Source organism: Salmo trutta, chromosome 5 (genome assembly GCF_901001165.1).
Source record: "Salmo trutta chromosome 5, fSalTru1.1, whole genome shotgun sequence".
NCBI lineage: Eukaryota > Metazoa > Chordata > Actinopteri > Salmoniformes > Salmonidae > Salmo > Salmo trutta.
Window position 1 is genome coordinate 41,943,460 of NC_042961.1, and position 25,582 is coordinate 41,969,041.

A 25,582-nucleotide genomic window follows, 5' to 3' on the forward strand; every position below is an offset into this window, starting at 1 on the left:
CATCTCTGTGATCCATTGTCAGTTGGTGCCAATTGTGTGAATCATTGCTCAGGGGACAGTACACATCCACTGTTGAAAGTGACGTGATGTCAAGTGTGTAATCCCCATTTGACTAACCTGTCAGACTATACCGTATTTGATGTATTTATGCACTTCCAATCTTCAGTAAGTTCTCATAGATCTTGTGCCAAGAAAGAAAGATGATCATCAATCAAATTACAAAGCCCGCCTTTAACGAGGTCACAGTAAGTGTAAATTTAGAGCCGTTATTAATCCAGACCTGTTGTCTTTAAATAGCACAGCTAACAACTCCAACTCCAACTAAGCAAACCCTCCAAGAACCTTATCTTATTTGGTGCCAAATACTGCGCATCACACCAGTGCCCACCTGAGGTTGGTTAATGCAGCGGGAGCTGGGAGAGTTATATTGGATGTGACACCCAATCATGGCTATAAATAGCCATCCATTTCCCTCCCAGGAGCTCAGTTATAGCTAGCCCGCTCACAGCCATTTGATCAGTCATTTGTAGGGAGCTGACATTGCACGCTGCCTCACTTCACCTCCCTTAATCTCTGACTCACACACACAAACACACACACACACACAATGCATGGGCTAACCAAGGCTGTATAGCCCAGGGGCCCCAGCTGGGTAGGGGACCCCAAGCCATTGGCCAGATCATTTTTTTTATTTTGGTGGTGGGTTGGGCCCCCCGCCCGCCTCCCAAATAGCATAATTATGAACACGTCATAAGAATATCATAAATGTTAAGAATTACAGGAAATTAGCTTTACAACAGCAACATTTTCTCTCAGCCTCATGGCAAAATGTGTAGAATAGCATGAGATTAGCTATAAAACTGCACATTTTTCTCTTTGCTCCATGTCAAAATTTGTAGAATAGTAGGAAGTTAGCTGTTTTCCTCAAAAAACAGGGAGGGACTCATAAAGTGCCTTAACTTCATCAGGGCTGTTGATTAGTTATATTACTAGTCTCCATTAACTAGCACAGTGATTTAGTACTGCAAATGTGGGTTATATTCACTGATTTACTTGCTTAGAGCTGGAGATGAGTTTTCATGGCCTACATTACAGTAACCATTTACTCCTGAGGTATTGAACTCTGCACCCTCTATAACCACTGTGGTTATTATTTGACCCTACTGGTTATCTATGCATTTTTGTAAGTCTTAAAGAACGATCTTGCCTTGTACTCTTATTATCTCCACCCGTAACAGCCAGAAGAGGCCTGGCCAGCCCTCGGAGCCTGGTTTCCCTCTAGGCTTCTGCATCTGCACCGCTGGCTATTTGGAGTTTTAGGCTGGGTATCTGTATAACACTTTGCGACACATGCTTATGTAAAAAAGTGCTTTGTAAAATACATTTGATTGATTGTGTTGCACTGCTTTTACTTGGAAGAGTTATTCATACAATAGAGACAGTACAGATGGTACATATGGTCTTGCATACTGTCATTTATATTGTATTTTAACAGTAGACTTACCAGATTAGTGATTCTGATTATAAGAGCCAGATGGACTCTGTGGGGGCTGGATTTTATTGCTCCTCGTGGAATAATAAAAAAATGAGAAATATATGAGGAATCAATTGGACTAGCAAAAACCATAGCTATAAGAGACTATCTGACCTTTATTGACCCCCATTGACCGATGACGCATATTAGTCTTTGTCCATTACAATGCTGCTATTCTGGGCTTTGGAGTTCTAATATATTATAACTGTTATACTTTCACTTTATGTTTGACAAAATACTGAATTTACATAGTTGAGGCCGGTGATGATGGCTATAGTTTCTCTGATGATGGTTCTTTTCAGATACAGGACATTTACTGCGTTAGCATCAGCGATGAGTTCATTTGTCTCTGGCATGTAAATTATGCTAGTAGGCTGTAGGGATGTACAGTACTTTTCCACCAAATGAGGTAAGAGTTATTGCCTCATGAATATGCAAACACATAATTTTCCAGTGTGCCTTTCTTTGACATGATGATATCCAGTCAAATATTACACCAATATTATAATGAAAGAATCTAAACTATTGGGGCTGCATGGATTTCAGCAATACAGGTAGGCGTACCTTCTCTTCCAACTTTGCATTCATAATTGGTCACATTCATATTTTACTACAAAACAGTTGAGACAGATTTCAGTTCTAACAATCTTACACAATTGTTCAGGGTTTATGAATAATTCATGTCAGGGAAACGGATATATTTGCCTGTTTCCCTGCATGCCTCTCCAATGTGCAGCTGGTGCGGTTCGACTACGGGAGACGCGCATAATTATTGAGTATCTGTCAAGCAGGCCTATCACTGTCGCTGAGCCACTATCGATTTGGGAAAGTTAATCATTAAATGAGTACGCAGTAAAGGTGTTTATATTAGTTCATTATGATTATTTATTTTGCCATCTGTGGTCTAATATGTATCACTTCGCAAACACATTAGTAAATTACAAAACTTATGAATAACCCAATGGGGGAAAATTCCCCATATTATAAAACTACATGGATGACATTCTCTTTAGCTTAATGTGATAGCTCATTTTTATTATTCAAACGACTGCGCTAGACAGGGCAGGCTCCCCGAACAGTCCCCTTGTATCTCTAGTACGCATGTTCTGTTTACAAGACAATGCGGCGCGTAGCGGTCCCACTGCGTTCTTGTGGAGGTAGTCGTAGGAGGGAGAGGAGATACGAAACATCAGCCCATGTGGGACCAAAACGCTCAATTACACATACCAGTGAATGCTGTTCCAAATACGTGTGTGGTCTGTTGTGAGAGTAGAAAAATCCACAAGTTTGACTAACGAAATGGTCTGCGGTTCGAAAGGCGCGCCCGCGTCTCCTCACTTCAGCACTCTGGACAGCGCTCCACCAACTTGGAGACGGCGAGACTTGCAGGAGTTACGTTCTGTAATGAGGACCAACTGGAGATAAACGACGGTGCAATCATGGTGGATATTACGTGTTTATTATTTACAGGTGTATGTAAAACGCAAGTGGACTTTTCGAAGTGAGACATGGACTTTGTGGAAATTATCTTCGCGTTGTTCATTATTGTGGTCGCAATTGTCTCGTTGTTGTCGAACTTACTGGTGCTGCTATGTTTTGTCCAGAGCACCGAGATCCGCCGACAGGTGCCGGGAATATTCACCATGAACCTGTCTTTCTGCAACATACTTATCACCCTTTTGAACATGCCATCGACATTGGTGGGGATTATCGGAAACCAGCAGCCTTTTGGGGATTGCCTTTGCCATACAGTGAGCTTTCTGGAGACCTTTTTGACTGCGAACACTATGTTGAGTATGGCAGCACTCAGTATAGACCGCTGGATAGCGGTGGTCTTTCCCTTGAGTTACTCCAGTAAAATGCGCTACAAGGACGCAGTGATCATGATGTGCTACTCGTGGCTCCACTCCCTCACGTTTTCCGTCATCGCCCTCCTGTTCTCCTGGGTTGACTATAGCCAGATTTACGCCTCGTGCACCTTGCATTTGAGCGAGGAGAGCGACAGAATAAAGTTTACCATTTTCACCGTCGTTTTCCACGCCACTAGTTTCATGCTCTCGCTACTGATCCTGTGCTTCACCTATCTGAAGGTGTTAAAAGTTGCACGCTTCCACTGCAAGAGGATTGACGTTATAACCATGCAGACCCTGTTCTTGCTGGTGGATATTCACCCAACGTATGTATGTTCCTTTACTTATGAGGTGTGGAATGAATAGCCGTTACAATGGGCTGTAATAACTTTACAGTAGTCTATGATGAGGTTATAGCGTCGACCCTGAGGAAACACGCTTAGAAGAAGGTGTTAGAAAAATGTAAGGAAATATTAAATGTATAATGTTTTGTCATTTGTTCTGCTGGACTAATAAAAGTTCATTTCTATTTTCAGTGTGAAACAAAGGTGCCTGGTAGAGCAAAAGCGGAGGAAACAGAGAGCCACCAAGAAAATCAGCATTTTCATTGGGTCGTTCATCATCTGTTTTGCTCCCTATGTTATTACGAGGTAAGTGGATTTCCAGTAAACTGCAATACAGGCAGCTGTACAAACAGGTGTTTTATTCACCTACTGTAAACACACACTATTAAAGGGTTTATGAGATTAATACATCATCGGGTGAACAGACTTTGCTCATTAAACTCAGTTAATGAACAGTAAATATATAGGCTATAATCAAATGGTATATACACTGTCTAATAACTTTGCCACACAGCAAAATAACTGATTGAACAAAGTTCAGTTGAAAGGTGAGGCAATATGCATGCAAGATTGAGCCATATGCATGCACAACGGAAGGTTTAATTCAATTTCACCCAATTAGGATTTGTTTGTGTTTATGACACAATGATCTCCATCTGTTACTGAAACATCCATCATTAAACAATCCATTATCTGTTGTCATCTATTTTCACTGAACCATGAGATGACATTTATCAGACAAAGAGACTTTAATTTCCAAGAACGCACAGCATGACCTAGAGCAGTGGTTCCCAACTCCAGTCCTCCAGTACCCACAACAGTACACATTTCTATTGTAGCCCCGGACAAGAACAACAGATTCGACTCATCAACTAATCATCAGGACCTCAGTTAGTTGAATCAGGTTTTTTTTCTGGGGCTACAACACAAATGTGTGCTGTTGGGGGTACTTGACAACTGGAGTTGGGAACCACTGGTCTAGAGGGAATGTAGCGTGGTAGTTATGGGCAGGTGCCTGACTAGGAATAACAGGGGTTCCATAGAACTCCACATTAATTCAAGAGGAGTGTTTTTAGATGCATCAGTCCGAAACTTTACTTCAGAGCAATAAAAATGCCTCAAAGAACATTACATGAAATCCAATGCAGGTGTGTTATACAGACCTGGGTGATAGTTTAGATCCCTAAAACTAAACTCTGGACCTCAAAGCCAGTTCCACTACTTGTTTTAATTGTTCCCCGCCAGGTTTAGACCTGGCACACCAGGTGGGTGCAATTAATTATCAGGTAGAAGAACAGAAAACCAGCAGGCTCCGGACCTCGTAGGGTAAGAGTGAAATACCCCTGGTTTAGATAGTGTGTGGGTGTGGGACTCTAGACCCTACCTGACCCCACCTGACCCCACCTGACAGGTGGGGTCTAGAGGGGGGTGGGGGTGGAATAACGAAAAACATTTTAATGAGGAAAACTGTCTCAGTAATTGACATGACCTTTAACCCCCTATGCACACAATGGAAAGAGTCGGAATTACTTGATGAAGGGGAAATTGCTGCTTATTGGCAGGATTTATCCTCTATCACTCAACTGCATGCGTCATTAGCATTTATGCATACCAGTGGGCAATATTAATGTAGCAATGTTCATCTTATACATATTTCTTATGAATAAATATTTTCTGTATATTATTATTACCTTTAGTATAATGCTCGTCGCCCACGCTGTTTTTCGGCCGAACAATAAAGCCACATTTATTCTATTCTACCTTGCAACCTTAGAGCCTCATGGCATTTCATAGAATAACAACTGAGTTACCACAAAACACTCTCAATAGCAAACAGAACAACTTGCTGCAAGATAAATACCATGCTTTGAATATGGGATAACATTTGCCCTTTCTAAAAGGCTATTTTCCTGAACTCTAACTTGACCTCTGCCTTCTCAGGCTGACGGAGCTGCTTCCCTTCGTGTGCATCAATCGCCACTGGGGAATCTTCAGTAAGTGCCTGACATACAGCAAGGCGGCGTCCGACCCCTTTGCCTACTCCCTCCTGCGTCAACAGTACAAGAAGGTCCTGGTTACCGTCGTCAACCGGCTGCTGCGCCGTGACCTGTACCCATCGTCTGGCCACAACAGCTCTCTGGACACAGAGAACGACTACTCTCTCCATAGGATCAGTTAATAGCACCATTTTGGACATAACAAATATACCACAGACAGACAGCCCAAAAATAAAGGTTTCCTTATGGCAAAAAGGGCAGGAGCTGAGAGAGATGGTCAGAAAAAAAGGGATTGTTGGAGAAGAAAAGAGATAGTGAGAGAGAGGGAGATGTGGGAGGAAAAGCAAGAGGGGAGGAGTAGGATAGAGGGAGACAGGAAAACCGGAGGGGTAGACAGAGGAAGATGGCAAGATGGACTTGGGGATGTTTGCTCCAGGCGTAATTGGTAAAAAAGGAAGTTTATTGATCCATGGTTCACTGGTAGAACCACACACACGACACGATGGCACAGAGCCAGAATCAAATGAATCAATGTTATTGAATCAGCCAGGGGCTCGGGTTGAATCCTAAACGGATGGATCACACCATTAGAGACTGAATTATTGTCTCTGCTGAGTAGCAATGTATGCTAGTGGGCACTTATCTACCATAAATAGCTCTTTATAAAGAAGCTGACATAGCCAAATGTATAGACCTTTTGACACCCATATAGAACACAGGGAAGTGCTATGAAGGTTATTAATCTCTTGTTGACAGATGCACATAACATAAATGGTAGTACCATATCTCGACAGACTGTTGGATGCTACGACTAACGAGGAACTCTGTTCCGGTACGCTGATTTTTCGTCACTGATCAGTTGAACGAATCACTATTTCGCTGGTGCTCACGTCTTTCGAATTTCGGTAGGGGAAGGGACATTGGGCCCAATGGACTTGCCTGAAATGGCTGAGAGTTTCCGTTTAGAGGGGTGGCGACTTCGCTAGTCACGTTCGTACATTTTCTAACACGTCTCCCCCCCAGAACTTAATGGAGCATTTGACGCAATTATTCAAAATGTTAGTTCTGGGTGCCCGAGCTTACAAGGTTATGGACTGTTAACAGTGCATAGGGAGGATGGGAAAGCTTAGCTAGCTGCTGGCTAGTAGCCATTGGGCCACTGGTGCAATTTCAAGGGGCATCAAGCAATTTCTTGAAGTAAAAATGTGTACTTGTCAATGAAGGGTACTCGCTGTGGCAAGTACTGCTAAATAGATGGCCATGTTATGTTGACTATGGACTGTGTTAGACTCATTGGGTTAGACTACTACTGCAGTTGTTCACAATTTCTTCATGTCAATCACTGGAAATTAATGCACTTTGTATTTCTCTCAGAGCTACTAGTTACAGGAGCCAAAGGCAAATATCATGTTTACTATGATATTAGCATGTTGTAACTGAATGTACTACACAAAGATAATTTTGACTGAAATGGCTTTGTACTACTGTGTATAATACTTTATTTTGCCAAATATCCATATAAACATTTCCAGTGATTGCTGGTAATGTTTATATGGATATTTATAAATACCGTATGTTATCTTTATCAAACTATGTTGCACTGTATTAGAAACTATATTATTTATTTGATCTTAAAATTAAATAAATGTGCTATAGGGGAAAAATGTTACGTTCAATAAGTGCTTTAAACACGTTATTGTGTGTGTGCCAGAATTCAATATACAGTATGACTGTTTAGCTCCTATAGTTGCTTTATCAGAACTTGTTTCTTTAGATGTATAGACACAAAGTATTTCATTCTGTAAGCCACTTGCTGTAGCCTACATTGGCAGTGTGTGAGTAAAGATGTTGGTGAAAAATGTGCAATAAAGCTGTCAAATAACAAGCATCATTTGAAACCAGGCCATATGAGACAACATAACAGACATTTTGAAGCATATCTCATATCTAATGCCCATCTGGCATTTTATCATGGCAGATGCATCACCAGCTGTTTTGCAGGTGCTAGACTAGAGGCTGCCTGGATACACAATTAATCGTTTGTGTCACCACACCTCGATCGAATAACCCAATAACTAGTTGCCATGCAGTAAGTAGGAGTACAGTGATATTATTAAAGGCCTCTGTATGATTGATTGCTGATTGGTTAAAAGGGATCAAAGGATTGGCTCGAGCGAGGACTGAAGGGCGGGAAGAATTCATCGAGCAAAAAGTATGAAGCCTATTTATTTTATAGAGCATATGCACTGTCAACATACATATCCAATAAATGAATGCATTTTAAGGTAAGAAATGAAAGTTTAATATATGTGGAAATGGTTGAGTAAAACTGTTTACAGTATAGGATTGGTAAGAAGTGTATTTCAGAAAGTTTATTTGCAGCATGTTTTCAAGCACAATCCTCCCAACGGCCTTCTGCCGCTTCTGTCCAGAACATTTCCCTCTGTAATTTGATAGTCGACCGTAATACTTGTAATAAACTCACTTTTCAGGAAGCTCTCAAAGTTTTCGTGTAATTAGGCGCAGTAGGCTTGAGGTGCCACATCACAAAATATGGAATTTATGCGGAGGAAAATGAAGACTATTGTTTTTCTGAATGCACTTGGAACGGTTATCTGGTGTGCCTCTCCGCGCTGCGACCCTGGAGACGAATTTTTCGGTAAAGTACTCCGCTTGCTATGATAACACACATGGTGTGTTTTGTTCACAGTAGTGATGTGACAGTGTTTAGGCTATTCCTGAAATATGTTTATCTACAAAGCAATGGTTCAGAGGAATTTAATCTAAAACATAGACAAACTATTGTAGCCTATTTTAATTCAACAGTAACAAAAGTAAAAGTAACCTCTTACAGCATGTGTCTCAAAAATGAGTGCGAAATAAAATGCTTAATTTCTTTAGAGAATGATAGAATTGTAGAGTTATATAGAAATATTAAGGTAGATATTCATCACTAGTGAGAGGTCATCTAATCCTAAGAATGAGAGTCTTAGAAAATTAATACGATTTTACTGACAGACCAACCTGGTCTCAGAGCATTTCGTATTATTTTTTTACGTAAATCCGATACTTTCTCTTTAGTATGATATGTTAAGTTTAGTATGGTATGTATTAATTTGTGATTGTCCATCACCCATTTAGTATGATATGTTAGAAAGTACAATTCGTATTATATGTTACAAATTTGCAAATGTACAATATGTTACGAATTTGCAAAACGTATGCTATGTTACGAATTCTAGCTAGGTGGCTAGGTGACTAACGTTAGCTAGCTGGCTAACGTTTAAAGGGTTAAGGTTAGCATCAGGGGAAGGGTTAGCTAAAAGAGTTAAGGTTAGGGTTAGGAAAAGGGTTAGCTAAAATGGTTAAGGTTGGGGTTAGGGTTACGGGAAAGGTTAGCTAACATGCTAAGTAGTTACAAAGAGCTAAATAGTAGTAAGTAGTTGAAAAGTTGCTAATTAGATAAAAAGTTGTCCGTGATGAGATATGAACTTGCAACCTTCGTTTTTGCTTAAAGTAACCATCTGTCTTATGTAACCATACCAATCGTAACATATCATACTAATTTGAGTGTCTTGGATTTATCTTTACTATATTACGTCTAGTCTATGAGACCAGGCTGGACAGGCAGATATTTGTGAGGGGAGATGGTAAAGCCAGATAGAGGGTTCATAAAAACAGACTAAAGTCACCAATAACGGTGGTGATAAATGTTATTCTGCCATCTAGTGTTGAAGGTATGAAATAAACTAACAATGGTTTGTCTTTCAGGTCGTTTTTGCAAAGAACCAGAACCGGAAAAACGTATGTATTTCTTTCATCAAGAAACCCTTCAAACGTATATAAATGTAATGTGTGTACAGGCTTGACTGACAACATCTAGTAAGGTTATTATGGCTTTAGGCGGGCAGTGGGATATTCAATGGGATATTACGGCCTTAAGGCATCTCCGAGCTATCAAGTGTATTTTTGGATGATAAATAGTTGTATGAAATATTCACATTTTAATCTCCAGACATAATAGAAATATTTGGACTTCATGTCACGACTTCCGCCAAAGTCGGCTCCTCTCCTTGTTCGGGCGGCGTTCAGCGGTCGACGTCACCGGATTTCTAGCCATCGCCGCTCCATTTTTCAATTTTTCCATTGTTTTGTCTTGTTCCCTGCACACCTGGTTTACATTCCCTAATCACACTGCATGTATTTATTCCTCTGTTCCCCCCATGTCTTTGTGTGGAATTGTATTGTCACGTGTTTAGTTATGCGCCAGACTGGTTTTTCCCCCGGGTATCGTATTTTGACCCATTGTATGTATTTGTCATACATTTGTATATTTGTGAGTGTTTTCGCACTTAATTACTTTTACCTGTGGCTGGAGGATTTTGGACGCAGTTGCGTCTGTCTTTTGTGCTTCTGCCAAATAAAGTGCGCCTGATCACAACTCACTGCTCTCCTGCACCTGACTTCGTACCAGTAGCGCACAACCTTGACACTTCATCCTTTTTGGTACTGCATAGAGGTAGCTATATATGAGATAATAAAAACGCGTTTGACAAAGGGATGGATTCTTATATACATATGACAATTTAATATCAGGTTATGTATATTTCCATGTCAAGGAAATGAGTGATGATTGCTTACTGAACATCTTAGCTATATTTCTTAAATAAATGAACTGAGAACAAATGTAAATACAAGAGGAAAACACCTGGCCAATACCCCTAAACATACTGATTTACAATGGAGAGAACATATGGAATCATAGAAAACATCTTGCAAGCGAGTTGACACTACGCCCCACCTGAAAATAATTAATAACAAGTCAATTGTTAGAAGAATATTTTACCACCCACATTACAAAAGCATCCAAAGGTTCCATCGAAGTTAATTGCAAGATTACATAATAGTATGAAACAATACTTGATATTATGAAGCGTTGCATAATGTTATATTACAGACTATTGATGTACTATGTGTATTTTATGCATGAATGATTCAACATGGTAAGCTATGAGTCTACATTCAGATCAGTCACCATATAGTACTGAATCTCTTCCATCTTTCTGAACCTGCTTCTTGGTTGCCTCTCACCTCTACCCAGCCAAGTGCGTGGACATCATGATGAACTACTGCGACGACATGTCCTATACCCACACCATGTTCCCCAACATCCTGGGCCACAGGACCCGTGAGGAGGCCGAGCTGGGCCCTGAGTACCTCCTCCTCAGTGTGGTCCACAACCTGCTCAATGGAGAGTGCACCCCGGACATCCGCATGCTGGGCTGCTCAGTGCTGTTGCCACGCTGTGAGAAGGAGAAGGTGTGTAGCTAACAAAGGATAATGTAATAACACTGGATAATGTAATAACTTTCAATAATATCAGAACTTTCATTAAAGTCAGAACGTTTTATTTTATAATGTAAGGTGCTCAAGCCGTGCAGGAGTACCTGCGAGGCGGTGCGTAAGAATTGTCGCCACGCCTTCGAGGGCATCGAGATGGCCTGGCCCTACTTCTTGGACTGTGACCGCTTCTTTGTCAGCGACCAGGAGGGTTGTTACGACCCACTGGAGGGCCTACGAGGTAACAACCACAGTTTAACTGGTGTCATGTCATAAAAGTGACTATCAATCTATAATAGAGACTACAATAGGACACTAACACAGTCGAATGTTGACTCAAATAGTATTTTCAGACATAAAACAATCACATGAGCAAAATGTACGACTAGAGAGAACCATGTGTGTCAATATTATTACAAGATTATATCAATCTAAAGAAAAATAACACCCAAACCCCCTCTAATAACAGAAGCATCCTTGGAGGGCCAACTGAGAATGGCATTGCTACGCAGATTTATGACAGTCGCCTGGTTGCCACATAAGGTGACCAGATGTCCCCAATTTCCCCAATTTTAGTGGCCTGTCCCCGGCTTGAGTTGTGGCCTGTCCCTGGCCAGAATGTTCATATAGCCATTTCCCAGAAACATATCATAGATATGAATTTACATGTTATACATACACTATGATATGGTTATAGATATGCACACAGATGGTGGTACCAAATTTTGCATAACAGTTTTTAGTGTAGTGTGAAATCTGTTTCCAAACGGATATTAGATTCTAACTGAAACACAAGCTGATGTCTGGCAACCCTACTAAGCTTTATAATTATTTCCATGCTGATATTTATGTTGAACTGATATCTTTGGTCTTATGTCTCAACTTTGATTGGTTGCTTACCTTTCAGGTCTGGCACATTTGCCTAAATGAGCACATTTATATAGAAGTGCAGACCAGGGCTAGAATGTAGTCTTTCCACTTTCTCTAATTCGTCAGTCTCCTGACATTTTACAGGGCTCTACTCGGCATGAGATGAAAGACTAAGTCCGTATTTAATAAAATGGTATTCTGATATCCATCCAATTTATTTAAGTGAGGCGGTTTATTGAAGCATGGTTATGCTTTCAAATGTAAACTTTTCTATGACATTGAATCAAAAGTCACGCTTGCTAGGTAATACAAAAGTGTCTTAACTGGCTTGGAACACTATTGATCTTTATATCTTTGGCTACACTTTATTACAACTTTTACGAATAAGCCATTATTATAAAATGTCACCATCTCTTCTTTCTCATAGTAACACAGGAAGAAGACCAGGCCAGTATAGATAATACCTTTGAGGAGCCTCATACTGTCATTCAGTTTAGCTATCAGTCTAACGCCCAGATGAACAGCATCCTGAAGAAGACTGCAGCGCGATGCCCTGAAATCGCCACAACTTACAGCATCGGCCGCAGTGTGGAGGGCAAAGACCTGCTAGTGATTGAGTTCTCAAACAACCCTGGAGTACATGAATTACGTGAGTACAAATGGTCCTCAAATATACAGTACAGTGAGAGGGAGTCCTCGGTTCAGAGTTCAACCAGAGATAGCGTGTCTTTTCTGATTGTTGCACTTGACTGTAAGCTGCTGTCTTGGCCAGGTCTCCCTTAAAAAACAGATCATTCATCTCAAGCGACTTTCTTGCTGAATAAATGTTAAGTAAGTCCCTATCCTGGTTCCTCATATCAACAGTTGAACCGGAGATGAAGTACATAGGCAACATGCACGGGAACGAGGTGCTGGGTCGCCAGCTGTTGATCTATCTGACCCAGTACCTGTGTTCAGAGTACCTGCTGGGGAACCAGCGCATCCAGAGCCTGATCAACACCACGCGTATCCACATCCTGCCCTCCATGAACCCTGACGGCTATGAGCTGGCTGCTGCTGAGGTCCAGGGCACCAACGACCCCGAGAATGAGGAGGTAGGTTGAATCAATGTTTTTGCTATGTTATTTGAACGTAATTCCAACATGATGGTGAATCAACATGGAAGACTTATTGGCTTTGAAAGTATACACACATTCTACCAGGTTTTTACCAGAATTCAACGGCAGGTGGGAACGTTAAGTTTATTCAGCGCCACAGGAGGTTGGAGGCACCTTAATTGGGGAGGCCAGGTTCATGGTAATGGTTGGAGCCATTACCCCTCAGCAGCCTCCTGTGTTCAACACTGAATTCACATTAGTCAACAACACCAATCAAATATCAATCATATAATATTCACTGCTCGATACTTACAGTATATCCACTGTATGAAACTCTACAGGCTCAGAACTACTACAGCTGGACCCTGGGTCGAGGTAACGCCCAAAACATTGACCTGAACAGGAACTTCCCTGACCTGACCGCTGTCGCCTACAGCCGCCGCAGACACCGGCATTTCCGTAGCGACCACATCCCAATCCCAGACTCTTACTGGTTTGATAAGGTACAGTATGAATTCCTATCGATTTATATGCATGTTTGCATTGATTGTGTGGTGTTTATGCTACTGGATATGAATACATGTGTCAAATATCAAATGACAATTGCCTTACGTGTATTTTGGCATTAGGCCAGACAAAGTTTATTTACTGTTTAACTGATTTCTGTTCTAGAAAGTGAGGCAAAAAAACAAAACAGAAAAACAAATGACTCCAAATTGATACCAAGTGAAAGGGTTTTTCATAAATATTGGAGAAGGAATAAATGAGTAATTTACCACATTGTCCTACGCACCTGTGCAAGCTCTAGGCCTAATGTGGGTTTCAAGAGTTACATTATTCCAAGTGAAAATCTATGCTAGGAAATCCTTCCTGTGTTATTTTGAAAAAGAATGCAGATAATGTTACAATGTTAATTGTTATAATCATGGAAAATTAAGCAATGGGCAGTATATCGTGTGACAGTTTCTTTATTCTGAACATATCACTGATAAACATCAATAGCAGTATTATTAACATATGATGTATAATAGGATACAATATAAACTGTGTGAAAAAATGATTGACTTAATGTATAATCAGTTCATTACTTAAATGTATAGCCTAACTCGACTTCAACAAAATATTAATACAATACAAATATTAAAAGGCCTATCATAGACGAGACATTATAGGAGAAATAGACTACTGTATATAAAGAGGGCCAATCATTCAAGTTAGGTCTGTCAAATGAATGCAGCACTGGAAAAAGTTCAATCCAATCCCTGTCATCTACAGGACGAAAATGTAATTTAATGTACAGTGGCTTGCGAAAGTTTTCACCCTCCTTGGCATTTTTTGTTATTTTGTTGCCTTATAACCTGGAATTAAAATGGATTTTTAGGGGGTATGTATCATTTGATTTACACAACATGCCTACCACTTTGAAGATGCAAAATATTTTTTTTATTGTGAAACAAACAAGAAATAAGACAAAAAAACCCCAGAAAACTTGACCGTGCATACCTATTAACCCTCCCCAAATCAATACTTTGTAGAGCCACCTTTTGATACAATTACAGCTGCAAGTCTCTTGGGGTATGTCTCTATAAGCTTGGCACATCTAGCCACTGGGATCTTTGCCCATTCTTCAATGCAAAACTGCTTCAGCTCCTTCAAGTTGGATGGGTTCCGCTTGTGTACAGCAATCTTTAAGTCATACCACAGCTTCTCAATTGGATTGAGGTCTGGGCGTTGACTAGGCCATTCCAAGACATTTACATGTTTCCCCTTAAACCACTCAAGTGTTGCTTTAGCAGTATGCTTAGGGTCATTGTCCTGCTGGAATGTGAACCTCTGTCCCAGTCTCAAATCTCTGGAAGACTGAAACAGGTTTCCCTCTAGAATTTCCCTGTATTTAGCGCCATCCATCATTCCTTCAATTCTGACCAGTTTCCCAGTCCCTGCCGATGAAAAACATCCCCGCGGCATGATGCTGCCACCACCATGCTTCACTGGTGTTCTCAGGGTGATGAGAGGTGTTGGGTTTGCGCCAGACATAGCGTTTTCCTTGATGGCCAAAAAGCTACATTTTAGTCTCATCAGACCAGAGTACCTTCTTCCATATGTTTGGGGAGTAATTGGTTGAACAAGATCTTATTTAGGGGCTTCATAGCAAAGGGGGTGAATACATACGCACGCACCCCTTTCCCTTTTTAATTTTTTAAATTTTTTTGAAACAAGTTATTTCATTTCACTTCACCATTTTGGACTATATTGTGTATGTCCATTACATGAAATCCAAATAAAAATAAATGTAAATTACAGGTTGTAATGCAAAAAAATTGGAAAAATGCCAAAGGGGGTGAATACTTTTGCAAGGCACATAGGGTAATATAGTAGAATATTTATGTTTTTCTAATTCAAGATTGATTGACAAGAAATAATTGTAATAAAATGAAATGTTAATGTATAATGAGTTCATTACCTGAATGTATCATATACTGTAGCCTATAGGCTTTAACAAAATATGAATACAAATATAAATAGGCCTATCATAGACAAGGCCTTTAATTTGAGGAAAGATGGACAATCATTCAAGTTAGGTCTGTCAAATGAATGTAGCTTTGAAAAAAGTAAATTTCAATCTGGCCATAGAGTATAGTCTATCTATCGTATAATCTACAGAATATTTTTTTTATTTAAAATGCGCAATTAGAAGCATCATTCCATTACAGAGCAAGCTTTATTAAATTTGAGGTCAGTAGGCCTATACAGTCAATCACTCACTGCATCCTCCTTCAATTGCCTCATCCGGCTGCCAGGAAAAGCACCCACCTTGGAGATAGTCGACCACATCATTGTGGAGGTCCTTATCTGTGCGAAGTGTGTGTGCGTGCCACTGGCGATGCATTTAGCAGGATATGCTGTTCACATGATAACTTCAAACACATTCTGTCTACAGGCAGTAGGCTTCCGGTCAAATGTAAGTTATGAATCGCAAATCATCATACAGCCGACACACTTCAATGTCATCACTCATTTTGACTTCAATTTGGTTTTGCAAAATACTCTCAGCTTGCACTGGGGAATGCGAGGAATGCCCTGATCTCTGGCCAGTCGTTCGGTTCGATGATGACATTGTTGTTTTGGGTTATTAATTGCTTCTAAAAGGTCAGAAAATCATGAATTTAACCGATTGTTTGTTAATAATGAGACGCTCCACCACGTTTAACCTGGACACATAAATAGTGAGAATTTGCAGCGGCCTCAATTATGCTGGCATGCGAGAGAAATTAAACATCTTCACATACATGTCCCGAGCATGTGTGTCACTGTCCAATTAGAGGGTTGAACATAACAATCGCGTGATCTGAGGGGGTTTGGTCTTTGATTCTCACGTATCAGTTTGGGAAATCCTCAAGGTAGAGCGGACATTGCATTACAGAATAAGAACAAAGCACCGCATAAATTGAGAAGGGTGCAATTGTGGCCTGCAATTTGGGGCATTCCTGCATCTGCAGGAACCCCTCTTTATACTTCAATTTGTCAATTTGTAAGCTAGGACAGGCGGGAGGCTTTCATGCAGGAACCAATGGGATGCTCGATGGGGGGTGTTCATGAAGGAACCAATGGGATGCTTGAGGGGTGGCATTCCTGCAGAATCAGGAATGCCCACATGCAGGAACGCCCTGAATAGCGGGCTGCAGTTGCACACTATTGCATTTTTTAAAAGAAAGTCAAGCAGGGCATCCGTTAAATAGTAAATCAAGTTTTTGTGTCCTTATTGATGTATCGTCAATATTTGATATCAAGATATGTAATTGAGCTTTGAGCTTCACCAATCATTTCCTATTGTCATGCCATCATTATTTTTTGTTGTGATATGACCAGCTGAAGATGGTGACATATGTGTTTTATATAAATCAGGTAGCTCCAGAGACATACGCAGTCATGAAGTGGATCAGGTCCATTCCCTTTGTGCTCTCAGCTAACTTCCACGGAGGGGAGCTGGTGGTGTCCTATCCCTACGACCTCTCCAAACACCCACTTGAGGAGAAGATGTTCTCCCCCACGCCAGACGAACAGGTATGTAGGACTGACAGCAACATGTACTCTTCACTCCAACATGGACAGAACTCTCCAGAATGGACTGCACTCTATGACCTGAAGTGTGTCTATTGCAGAGAGCTGTCCAATTGATTGTTCATGCTCTGCATTTATGATGATTCATTACCACATTCTTGAGAAAAAAGTTTCATTTTGGAGATTTCCTTTGCGGTCACATGTAAAGGAAATGTATCTTAGCTGCTAACAAATCAAACTAACATTTCAAATCTATTTAACAGTAAACAGAACTAGCCGTTATCTTTTTTTATGAATGAGAAAGACATTTTTAATTTTTTTTGCTGCAGGTATTCAAGCAGATAGCGAGAACATATGCAGATGCCCATGCCACCATGTCAGGAAATAACTCTGAAAGGTGTGGGAACTTTGGCAGCATCGGCCAGGACGGCATCATTAATGGAGCAAAGTGGTACAGTTTCGCAGGTGGTGAGTTTAAAGTAACTGTCCAGTGTTTCCAGATTTCTAATAAATATGACCTATAAATATAGCTGCGAGCAGCAATGAACAGGGTTCACAGGATGACAGAAAGGAGACGATATCAGTTGGATAAAAAAGCAAGCACATCATGTAGGAACTATCTTCCTTTATGTGCCATCAGTGAAAGCATTACCATGTTTATCTCTCAAAACCACCAGGATGACGCAAGTGAAGTTTAGTCTAGTGCTGTAGTTTGAAATACAGCAGGTATTCATTCTTAAAGTATTTACTTAATGTTTTGAGTTTATATACAATTCTAGAGTCAATTTCACTAATGTTAAGATTTGTTGAATATTTTCTGCTTATTTTCATGATATTTCACATTGTTCGTCTGCATAATTTAGATCTAGCATTCATTTGCATAAAACAAAGTCCACTTGATCAATAGTTATTGGTGCCACTGGTGCCAATGACCTCTATAGTGCCACCGGGTGCAGCCATCTAAGGTTGCAGTGACTATAGCCACACAGCTTCTAAGGACATATACATAAGGTTTACATACCAAATGTCATGGCTCCATGTCCATCAGTTAAGTTCTTATAGCCCTGGTGTGATATGGTGTCATCTAGTGGTTTAGTGTGGCCGACTTTGAATGCAGCAACTAATCATTCTGAAATTCATCAGAGGCTAATTCTTTGAGTATATCTGGAGTCAATCTGACTTATTAGGGATGTGCATCTCTCCTTACAAGCACGATTCGTTACGCATCTAGATACATGTGCTCCGATACGATACAGGAACCATACTTTTAGTTTTAATCAATTCGGTGCGATTCAGTGTGATTAGTGGAACGAATCGTTGTGATTCGGTTTGATATGATTCATGTGTGTCTAGGGACCTGAGCTAAGCCATAGGGCAGACTGAGCGTCTACCACTATCAGATAAGGATGGGCTATTTATGTTTTTGTCCCCCTACTTTTTATCTGAAATCCACATCACCCACTGATTAACTTGTCATATAGCAGATTAAAATGTTTTGAGCTAGTAATATGTTAATATTTATCTTTTGAAATTAGCTATGACATACAGTACATGGCAAATTAATATAACACAGATTTTGTTTTCACCCCGTCTCAAAAAGTAATGGTTTTGACCGTTTGGAGCTTTACTGAGGAGAGCTGTGCTTCTTCCATTCCAACCAGTGCGGCTCTCAAAAAGTATTGCTGTCCTTGTTATGAAATGACAACTACCCTGTTCATGTAAAAATGACCAAATGCACTGACTGGTTAAAGCAGAACTACCAAAAATATTTAAATCTCATATGCAGTTAAATCCATAAAAGTTCGATAGGCTGGGATAGGACACATCAATTCAGTCACAGCAGATTATCTGTATTTTCAGAACAATGTTTCGTAGCGTTTTAATCGATTTTCTTACCGTTTGGATCAGTTTGGGCTCCCGTGGACCGATGCACTCGTATCTTAAACATTTGAACCGGGATTAAACATTTGAACCAGGGCCGATGCTTATCAGTGAATCGTTACATCCCTATTACTTATGATTCATGAGAAGTTTTTTGTTTGTTTGTATTTTTAGTATTAGGATAAAATGCTAATGCTAAAAATGATGTGCTAATGTGCATCTATAGGTACAGTGTAGCTGTATTTGAATGCAGCAACAATTATCAAAACATTAAAGACTGATGTAATGAGTCTAAATACAAAATCTGAAGAGAATTTGATGTATGGTTCATGAGGAGAAGATGTTTGCAGATGATTTTGAACGTAAGCGTTTCATATGCAAAGAATGAGTTGTCAATAATTTCCTTGTTTTTTGAAATATCAATACCAAATTCAGTGTCTTAGGGACATCCATGATAGCGAGTTTCAAGTTGAATAGGCCAAAGGGACATTTTTAAATGGACACGTAAAATGGACACGTAAAATCAGATTTTCTCAAGCTAAGTTAAGACATGTAAACAAAAAATACAAAAATAAACATTTTTTACCATGGGCCTACATTCCAAATGTAGTGCCATTTGGACTAATGGTTCATGAGAAGATTTTTGAAAGTATTCTTTAGCATATTTTAGCATGTTAGCATATGTACTCATATGCATCTACTGGTATTGTGTGGACATCCCAGAAATGTTCCATAAGCACAAAATGTTTCAGCATGATAATGCACGGCCCCATGTTGCAAGGATCTGTACAGAATTCCTGAAATCTGAAAATGTCCCAGTTCTTCCACAGCCATTGAAGAGTAGTGGGACAACATTCCACAGGCCACAATCAACAGCCGGATCAATTCTATATGAAGGAGATGTGTCGCACTGCATGAGACAGTGGTCACACAAGATACTGACTGATATTCTGATCCACACGCCTACCTTTTTTTTTAAGTATCTGTGACCAGATGCATATCTGTATTCCCAGTCATGTGAAATCCATGGATAAGGGCCTAATTTATTTATTTAAATTGAATGATTTCCTTATATGAACTGTAACTCAGTAAAATCTTTGAAATTGTTGCATGTTGCGTTAATATTTTTATTCAGTGTATTTTAAGCATTAGCATTACATAGTCAAAAAAGTGAATTATTAATAGTTTCCTTATTCTTTAAGATATCAATGCCAAACTAACATGGCTCATCATGGTAATGTCTTTGATGACCCTAAAACGTTTCAAGTTGATAAGTCATGAAGTGGATTTAAAAAGGATTTAAATGGATGCATAAAATCAGATTTCCTGATTTATCATTAACTCAGCCATCTCTTAACCGATGCCTTAGCTTTTCTCAAACTAAATTAAGAGATGTACCATGGGCCTACTACATAACACATGTGGTGTTATTTGGACTTATGGTTCATGAGAAGTTTTCCCAAGGTTTTTCAAAATCTATACTGATGGTCCTTGATAGAAATATGTTAATCATCAGCAAAGATGCCTACATACAATGTTTCAAGTCTCTTGGTCAAATGGGGCGACAGATATGAGGGTTTAAGTGAGACTGCGAATAACAGCACCACCTATAGGCCAATCAGTGCCATTATTTTTGACCAAGTTATTTATGGCCTCAAGTTTCTGTGTCAAATTAGAAAAAAGTGACCAATCTATGCTTGAGTTATTTGACCATATAAAGGGGAAAAAAATGTATAATGGCAATAGGTTTCACAGCAACCTCAAACCCAGCAATTCATTCCAAAACATCCCCCTACCAACCCTTCTGTTTTCAATCACTCCTTTTCACAAATCTGAGTGGACTTCTCCACTAACACTGCTTCTAATTGGAATAGATTTCCTTCCAAAAAAGCTCATCTCAGGAGCCTGACATCATCCTCTATGAGAAAATTGCAAATATTTAAAATGTTTTTTTTCCTCTCCACTTTAAGCTTTGGCCATGAATAGCATAAAGGAGTGTAAGATGAGTCAACAACATTATTTGGGTATGAGTTAACAGAATATTAACTTTTATAAGTTAGATTTTCAGTGGACATTTGCTTTAAAAACATGGGAAAATCAGTCTAGGACTGTTGAAGTGAATTTATAACATTAGATTAAAATAGCTGATGAAGGCTCAATGAAAACCTGCACTTACTTAGCAAGTTGTTTTATGAAGTATGAATGCCACCTGGTGGTGTTTCTAGTTATTTTCTTTCTACAGTAATGGATTATTGCGATGATGAGTTTGTCATTTCTTTCACTGGTACATATTTCCTCTTGTAATGTGGCCAGGTATGCAGGACTTCAACTACCTCCACACTAACTGTTTGGAAGTTACGGTGGAGTTGGGCTGTGATAAATTCCCAGCTGAGGAGGAGTTATACACAGGCTGGCAGGACAACAAAGAGGCTCTGCTCACATTCATGGAGTCGGTGAGAGACCTCAAACCCAGCAATTCATCCCAAAACATCCCCCACCAACCCTTCTGTTTTCAATCACTCCTTTTCACAAATCTGAGTGGACTTCTCCACTAACACTGCTTCTCAATGTTTCCCAGGTCCACCGTGGAATAAAGGGAATAGTAAAGGATGCGGATGGGAATGGAATCAAAGGCGCAAGGATATCTGTCCGAGGAATAAGGCATGACATCACAACAGGTAATATCTATAGTCAGCCTTACAGATTGCGATTGGTCATTTTTATTGTATGCTTTGTGAATCTAAGGGGTAGTTATTAGATGAATACATACAGTTGAAGTCAGAAGTTTATATACACTTAGGTTGGAGTCATTAAAACTTGTTTTTCAACCACTCCACAAATTTCTAGTTAACAAACTATAGTTTTTTTGCATGACACAAGTCATTTTTCCAACAATTGTTTACAGACAGATTATGTCATTTATAATTCACTGTATCACAATTCCAGTGGATCAGAAGTTTACATACACTAAGTCGACTGTGCCTTTAAACAGCTTGGAAAATTCCAGAAAATGATGTCATGGCTTTAGAAGCTTCTGATAGGCTAATTGACATAATTTGAGTCAATTGGAGGTGTACCTGTGGATGTATTTCAAGGCCTACCTTCAAACTCAGTGCCTCTTTGCTTGACATCATGGGAAAATCTAAAGAAATCAGCCAAGACCTCAGAAAAAAATTTGTAGACCTCCACAAGTCTGGTTCATCCTTGGGAGCAATTTCCAAACGCCTGAAGGTGCACGTTAATCTGTACAAACAATAGTGCACAAGTATAAACACCATGGGACCACGTAGCCGTCATACCGCTCAGGAAGGAGATGCGTTCTGTCTCCTATAGATGAACGTACTTTGGTGCGAAAAGTGCAAATCAATCCCAGAACAACAGCAAAGGACCTTGTGAAGATGCTGGAGGAAACAGATACAAAAGTATCTATATCCACAGTAAAACGATAATTGTTATTGACATAACCCGAAAGGCCGCTCAGCAAGGAAGAAGCCACTGCTCCAAAACCGTCATAAAAAAGCCAGACTACGGTTTGCAACTGCACATGGGGACAAAGATTGTACTTTTTGGAGAATTGTCCTCTGGTCTGATGAAACTAAAAAAATTTAACTGTTTGGCCATAATGGCCATTGTTATTTTTGGAGGAAAAAGGGGGAGCCTTGCAAGCCGAAGAACACCATTCCAACCGTGAAGCACGGGGGTGGCAGCATCATGTTGTGTGGGTGCTTTGCTGCAGGAAGGCCTGGTGCACTTCACAAAATAGATGGCATCATGAGACAGGAAAATGGTGTGGATATATTGAAGCAACATCTCAAGACATCAGTCAGGAAGTTAAAGCTTGGTTGCAAATGGGTCTTCCAAATGGACAATGGCTCCAAGCATACTTCCAAAGTTGTGGCAAAATGGCTTAAGGACAACAAAGTCAAGGTATTGGAGTGACCATCACAAAGCCCTGATCTCAATCCTATAGAAAATTTGTGGGCAGAACTGAAAAAGCGTGTGCAAGCAAAGAGGCCTACAAACCTGACTCAGTTACACCAGCTCTGTCAGGAGGAATGGGCCAAAATTCACCCAACTTATTGTGGGAAGCTTGTGGAAGGCTACCCGGAACGTTTGACCCAAGTTAAACAATTTAAAGGCAATGCTACCAAGTACTAATTGAGTGTATGTAAACTTCTGACCCACTAGGAATGTGATGAAAGAAATAAAAGCTGAAATAAATCATTCTCTCTACTATTATTCTGACATTTCACATTCTTAAAATAAAGTGGTGATCCTAACTGACCTAAGCCAATGAATTTTTACTAGGATTAAATGTCAGGAATTGTAAAAAAGTGAGTTTAAATGTATTTGGCTAAGGTGTATGTAAACTTCCGACTTCAACTGTAGCTTTGAGGATTTCCGAAGTAGTTTGAAGTAGTTTCATTTTCTATAAGGCTAAAGCTCTAAGAGATCCCATTTTAATTGTGTAAAATAACAGTCACGTCCTCTTTCTAGCTGAAAACGGAGACTATTGGCGCATGCTAACTGCTGGCATCCACATCGTGACTGCCTCTGCACCAGGCTACACCAGGGCCATGAAGAAGATCCACCTCCCGGCACGCATGCAGAAAGCAGGCCGGGTGGACTTTGTTCTGCAGAAGGCAGTGGTGGAGCCTGACATAGAGGAGGACTATAACATCCCTTCCATGGGAACCTATGAGCGCTTTGACCCCTACAACCAGTTTGAGCGCTATGCCATTAGGGAGCAGAACCAGAACAGAGAGGAGAGGCAGGAGAAACCGTGGTGGTGGAGCTACTTTAGCCGCGCCCACGGATCCGCCCCCACCTGGCTTCTCAGAATTGATTAGAGCTCCTCCACTCCAATAAAATAGAATATTCTATGGCTAATTCTATGGCTCCCGTTCCTCCTATAGCCCCCTTTCTCAACTCCGGTCATTGAGTACCATCAAGGTTTGCAGATGTCTGTTACAACTCAATACTAGCAAACATAATTAAATTAATCAAGGGCTGATAATTAGTTGAATTATGTGTGCCTGTATAGGGCTTGAATAAAAAATGTGCAACCCTGGGGGTACTCGGGGACCAGAGTTGAGAACACTGCATTACAGGATCAAAGACAGGCTACTATTTGAGTTGAATATGATTTATATAATGTTATCATAAAAGTGACACATTTTAACGTAACCATTATTATCCGTTGCTTCAAAGTTGTCATAACTGAAGCAACAGAGGAAATAGCTAGTTGGCTGGCCATCAAGTTGTTCATGATAGCAATATGTAAGCTTAATAAGGCATAGTTAATTTAAAGTGTTTTCTCCTAAAGGTAGGCCCCATTCTCAAGCTTTTGCCCTGTTATACTGCTTAACTTTATGCCCATAATGCAACATCGGAAGGTTGAAAGGCTCAAACCATTTGTCTCTCCACCCTCACATATTTGTACATGTTTATAATAAAAAATTATTAAATAACTAACTATTGCTACTACTGGCTTTTTGTATGTTAAATAAAAGAGAGACACATTGTTCTCACATTCTCTTCAGTTACATTTTTACCTCCCTTTAAATCTTCCAAAATGAGGTAAGTTGAATTCTTATAACACTGTAAAGTATCTAATTCTCAGACAGTGACTGTCCCAGTTCCACTTTACAATAAGTGTCCCTAAAATGTGTTTACATGGTAGTAAATGGGTCCCTAGTCTCTTTAAAAGATGTAATGAAACTGATTGGCCATAAGAGGGCAGCCTAATTTCACTTGTCGCCCATGTTAAATATTCAACTGAACTGCCATCCCAGGCAAGACAACCATTCCAGCCAACCCCATACTGCACCCCCCCCCCCCCCCCCTCCACCACACGGCCACGTATAGCATCTGTTAAAGTAGAACCAGAGGCAGTGATATGTCAGTCTGTGGTACCAGTCAACCGTGCTTTATGAACTAGAAAGAGTGTCATTTCACATAGCGCTCGGCATCAATTTACTCTTGTGGATCTAGTTGTTATCTTCAGTATTTGTCTTACAGTTTACCTAGATATGAATTGATCTGAAACAAAATGTTCAGTCATATCTTGTAATGTCTTGTTTTGCCACCAATGCCACAAGTGATGTTAAGTTGTGAATATCATTAAGGTAACCCCTTAACAGGTATGCAAACACTGTGCCTGTGCCTTGAAAGAATAGAGCAATCGCCTTTGTTAATGGTAAAGGATGCTGTATAGGCTTGCAATAGCTTACATTATTTAATACCATGGGCACCACTCCACAGTATTCAGCTAGCAATGAGAATAAATGCTTTCTTCAATCTTCCCTCCATACATTTGAGCTGATGTTCAGTTATGATTAGTAAACAGAGACCTAATCTGATTTGTGTTTGTGTATATTTCCAGATGTCAGCATTCCTGACATACCAAACAGTTGACCACTGTCTGCTGTACTTACTAGGCTGTTGTCCCTTGACCCAATCTGACCAAACATAATCTCCTTGAATCACAAAGCTAGACCAAACCATGGCCAACACATCCCTCATTGAGCCGCTGCTGATAAAAATGTATAAGCACTTCAATAATGCATAAATATACATTATTTTAAAGGGATTATTCACAGAAATT

The 25,582-nt window shown here is 40.0% G+C and overlaps 2 protein-coding genes across 3 annotated transcripts; both read left to right on the plus strand.

Annotated features, from left to right (window-relative positions):
- Positions 1 to 2,651: 2,651 nt before the first annotated feature.
- On the plus strand, positions 2,652 to 7,613 carry gpr78b (G protein-coupled receptor 78b). Its single transcript, XM_029753653.1, has 3 exons — positions 2,652 to 3,710; positions 3,921 to 4,034; positions 5,670 to 7,613. Exons 1-3 carry the CDS (start codon positions 3,043 to 3,045, stop codon positions 5,905 to 5,907), a joined length of 1,020 nt encoding a protein of 339 aa, XP_029609513.1. The 5' UTR covers positions 2,652 to 3,042; the 3' UTR covers positions 5,908 to 7,613.
- Positions 7,614 to 7,856: 243 nt separating this feature from the next.
- Positions 7,857 to 24,451, plus strand: LOC115194191 (carboxypeptidase Z). Of its 2 annotated transcripts, none has more exons than XM_029753655.1 (13): positions 7,857 to 7,937; positions 8,218 to 8,384; positions 9,497 to 9,529; positions 10,827 to 11,044; positions 11,150 to 11,306; positions 12,363 to 12,584; positions 12,800 to 13,029; positions 13,374 to 13,535; positions 16,939 to 17,097; positions 17,424 to 17,562; positions 21,289 to 21,428; positions 21,554 to 21,653; positions 23,473 to 24,451. In XM_029753655.1, the coding sequence occupies exons 2-13, from the start codon at positions 8,279 to 8,281 to the stop codon at positions 23,823 to 23,825; spliced, it is 2,019 nt and encodes a 672-aa protein (XP_029609515.1). In that variant the 5' UTR covers positions 7,857 to 7,937; positions 8,218 to 8,278; the 3' UTR covers positions 23,826 to 24,451. The 2 variants fall into 2 exon arrangements, with proteins under 2 accessions (XP_029609515.1, XP_029609514.1); XM_029753654.1 differs by having other exon boundaries at positions 7,886 to 8,010.
- The last annotated feature ends 1,131 nt before the right edge of the window (positions 24,452 to 25,582 follow it).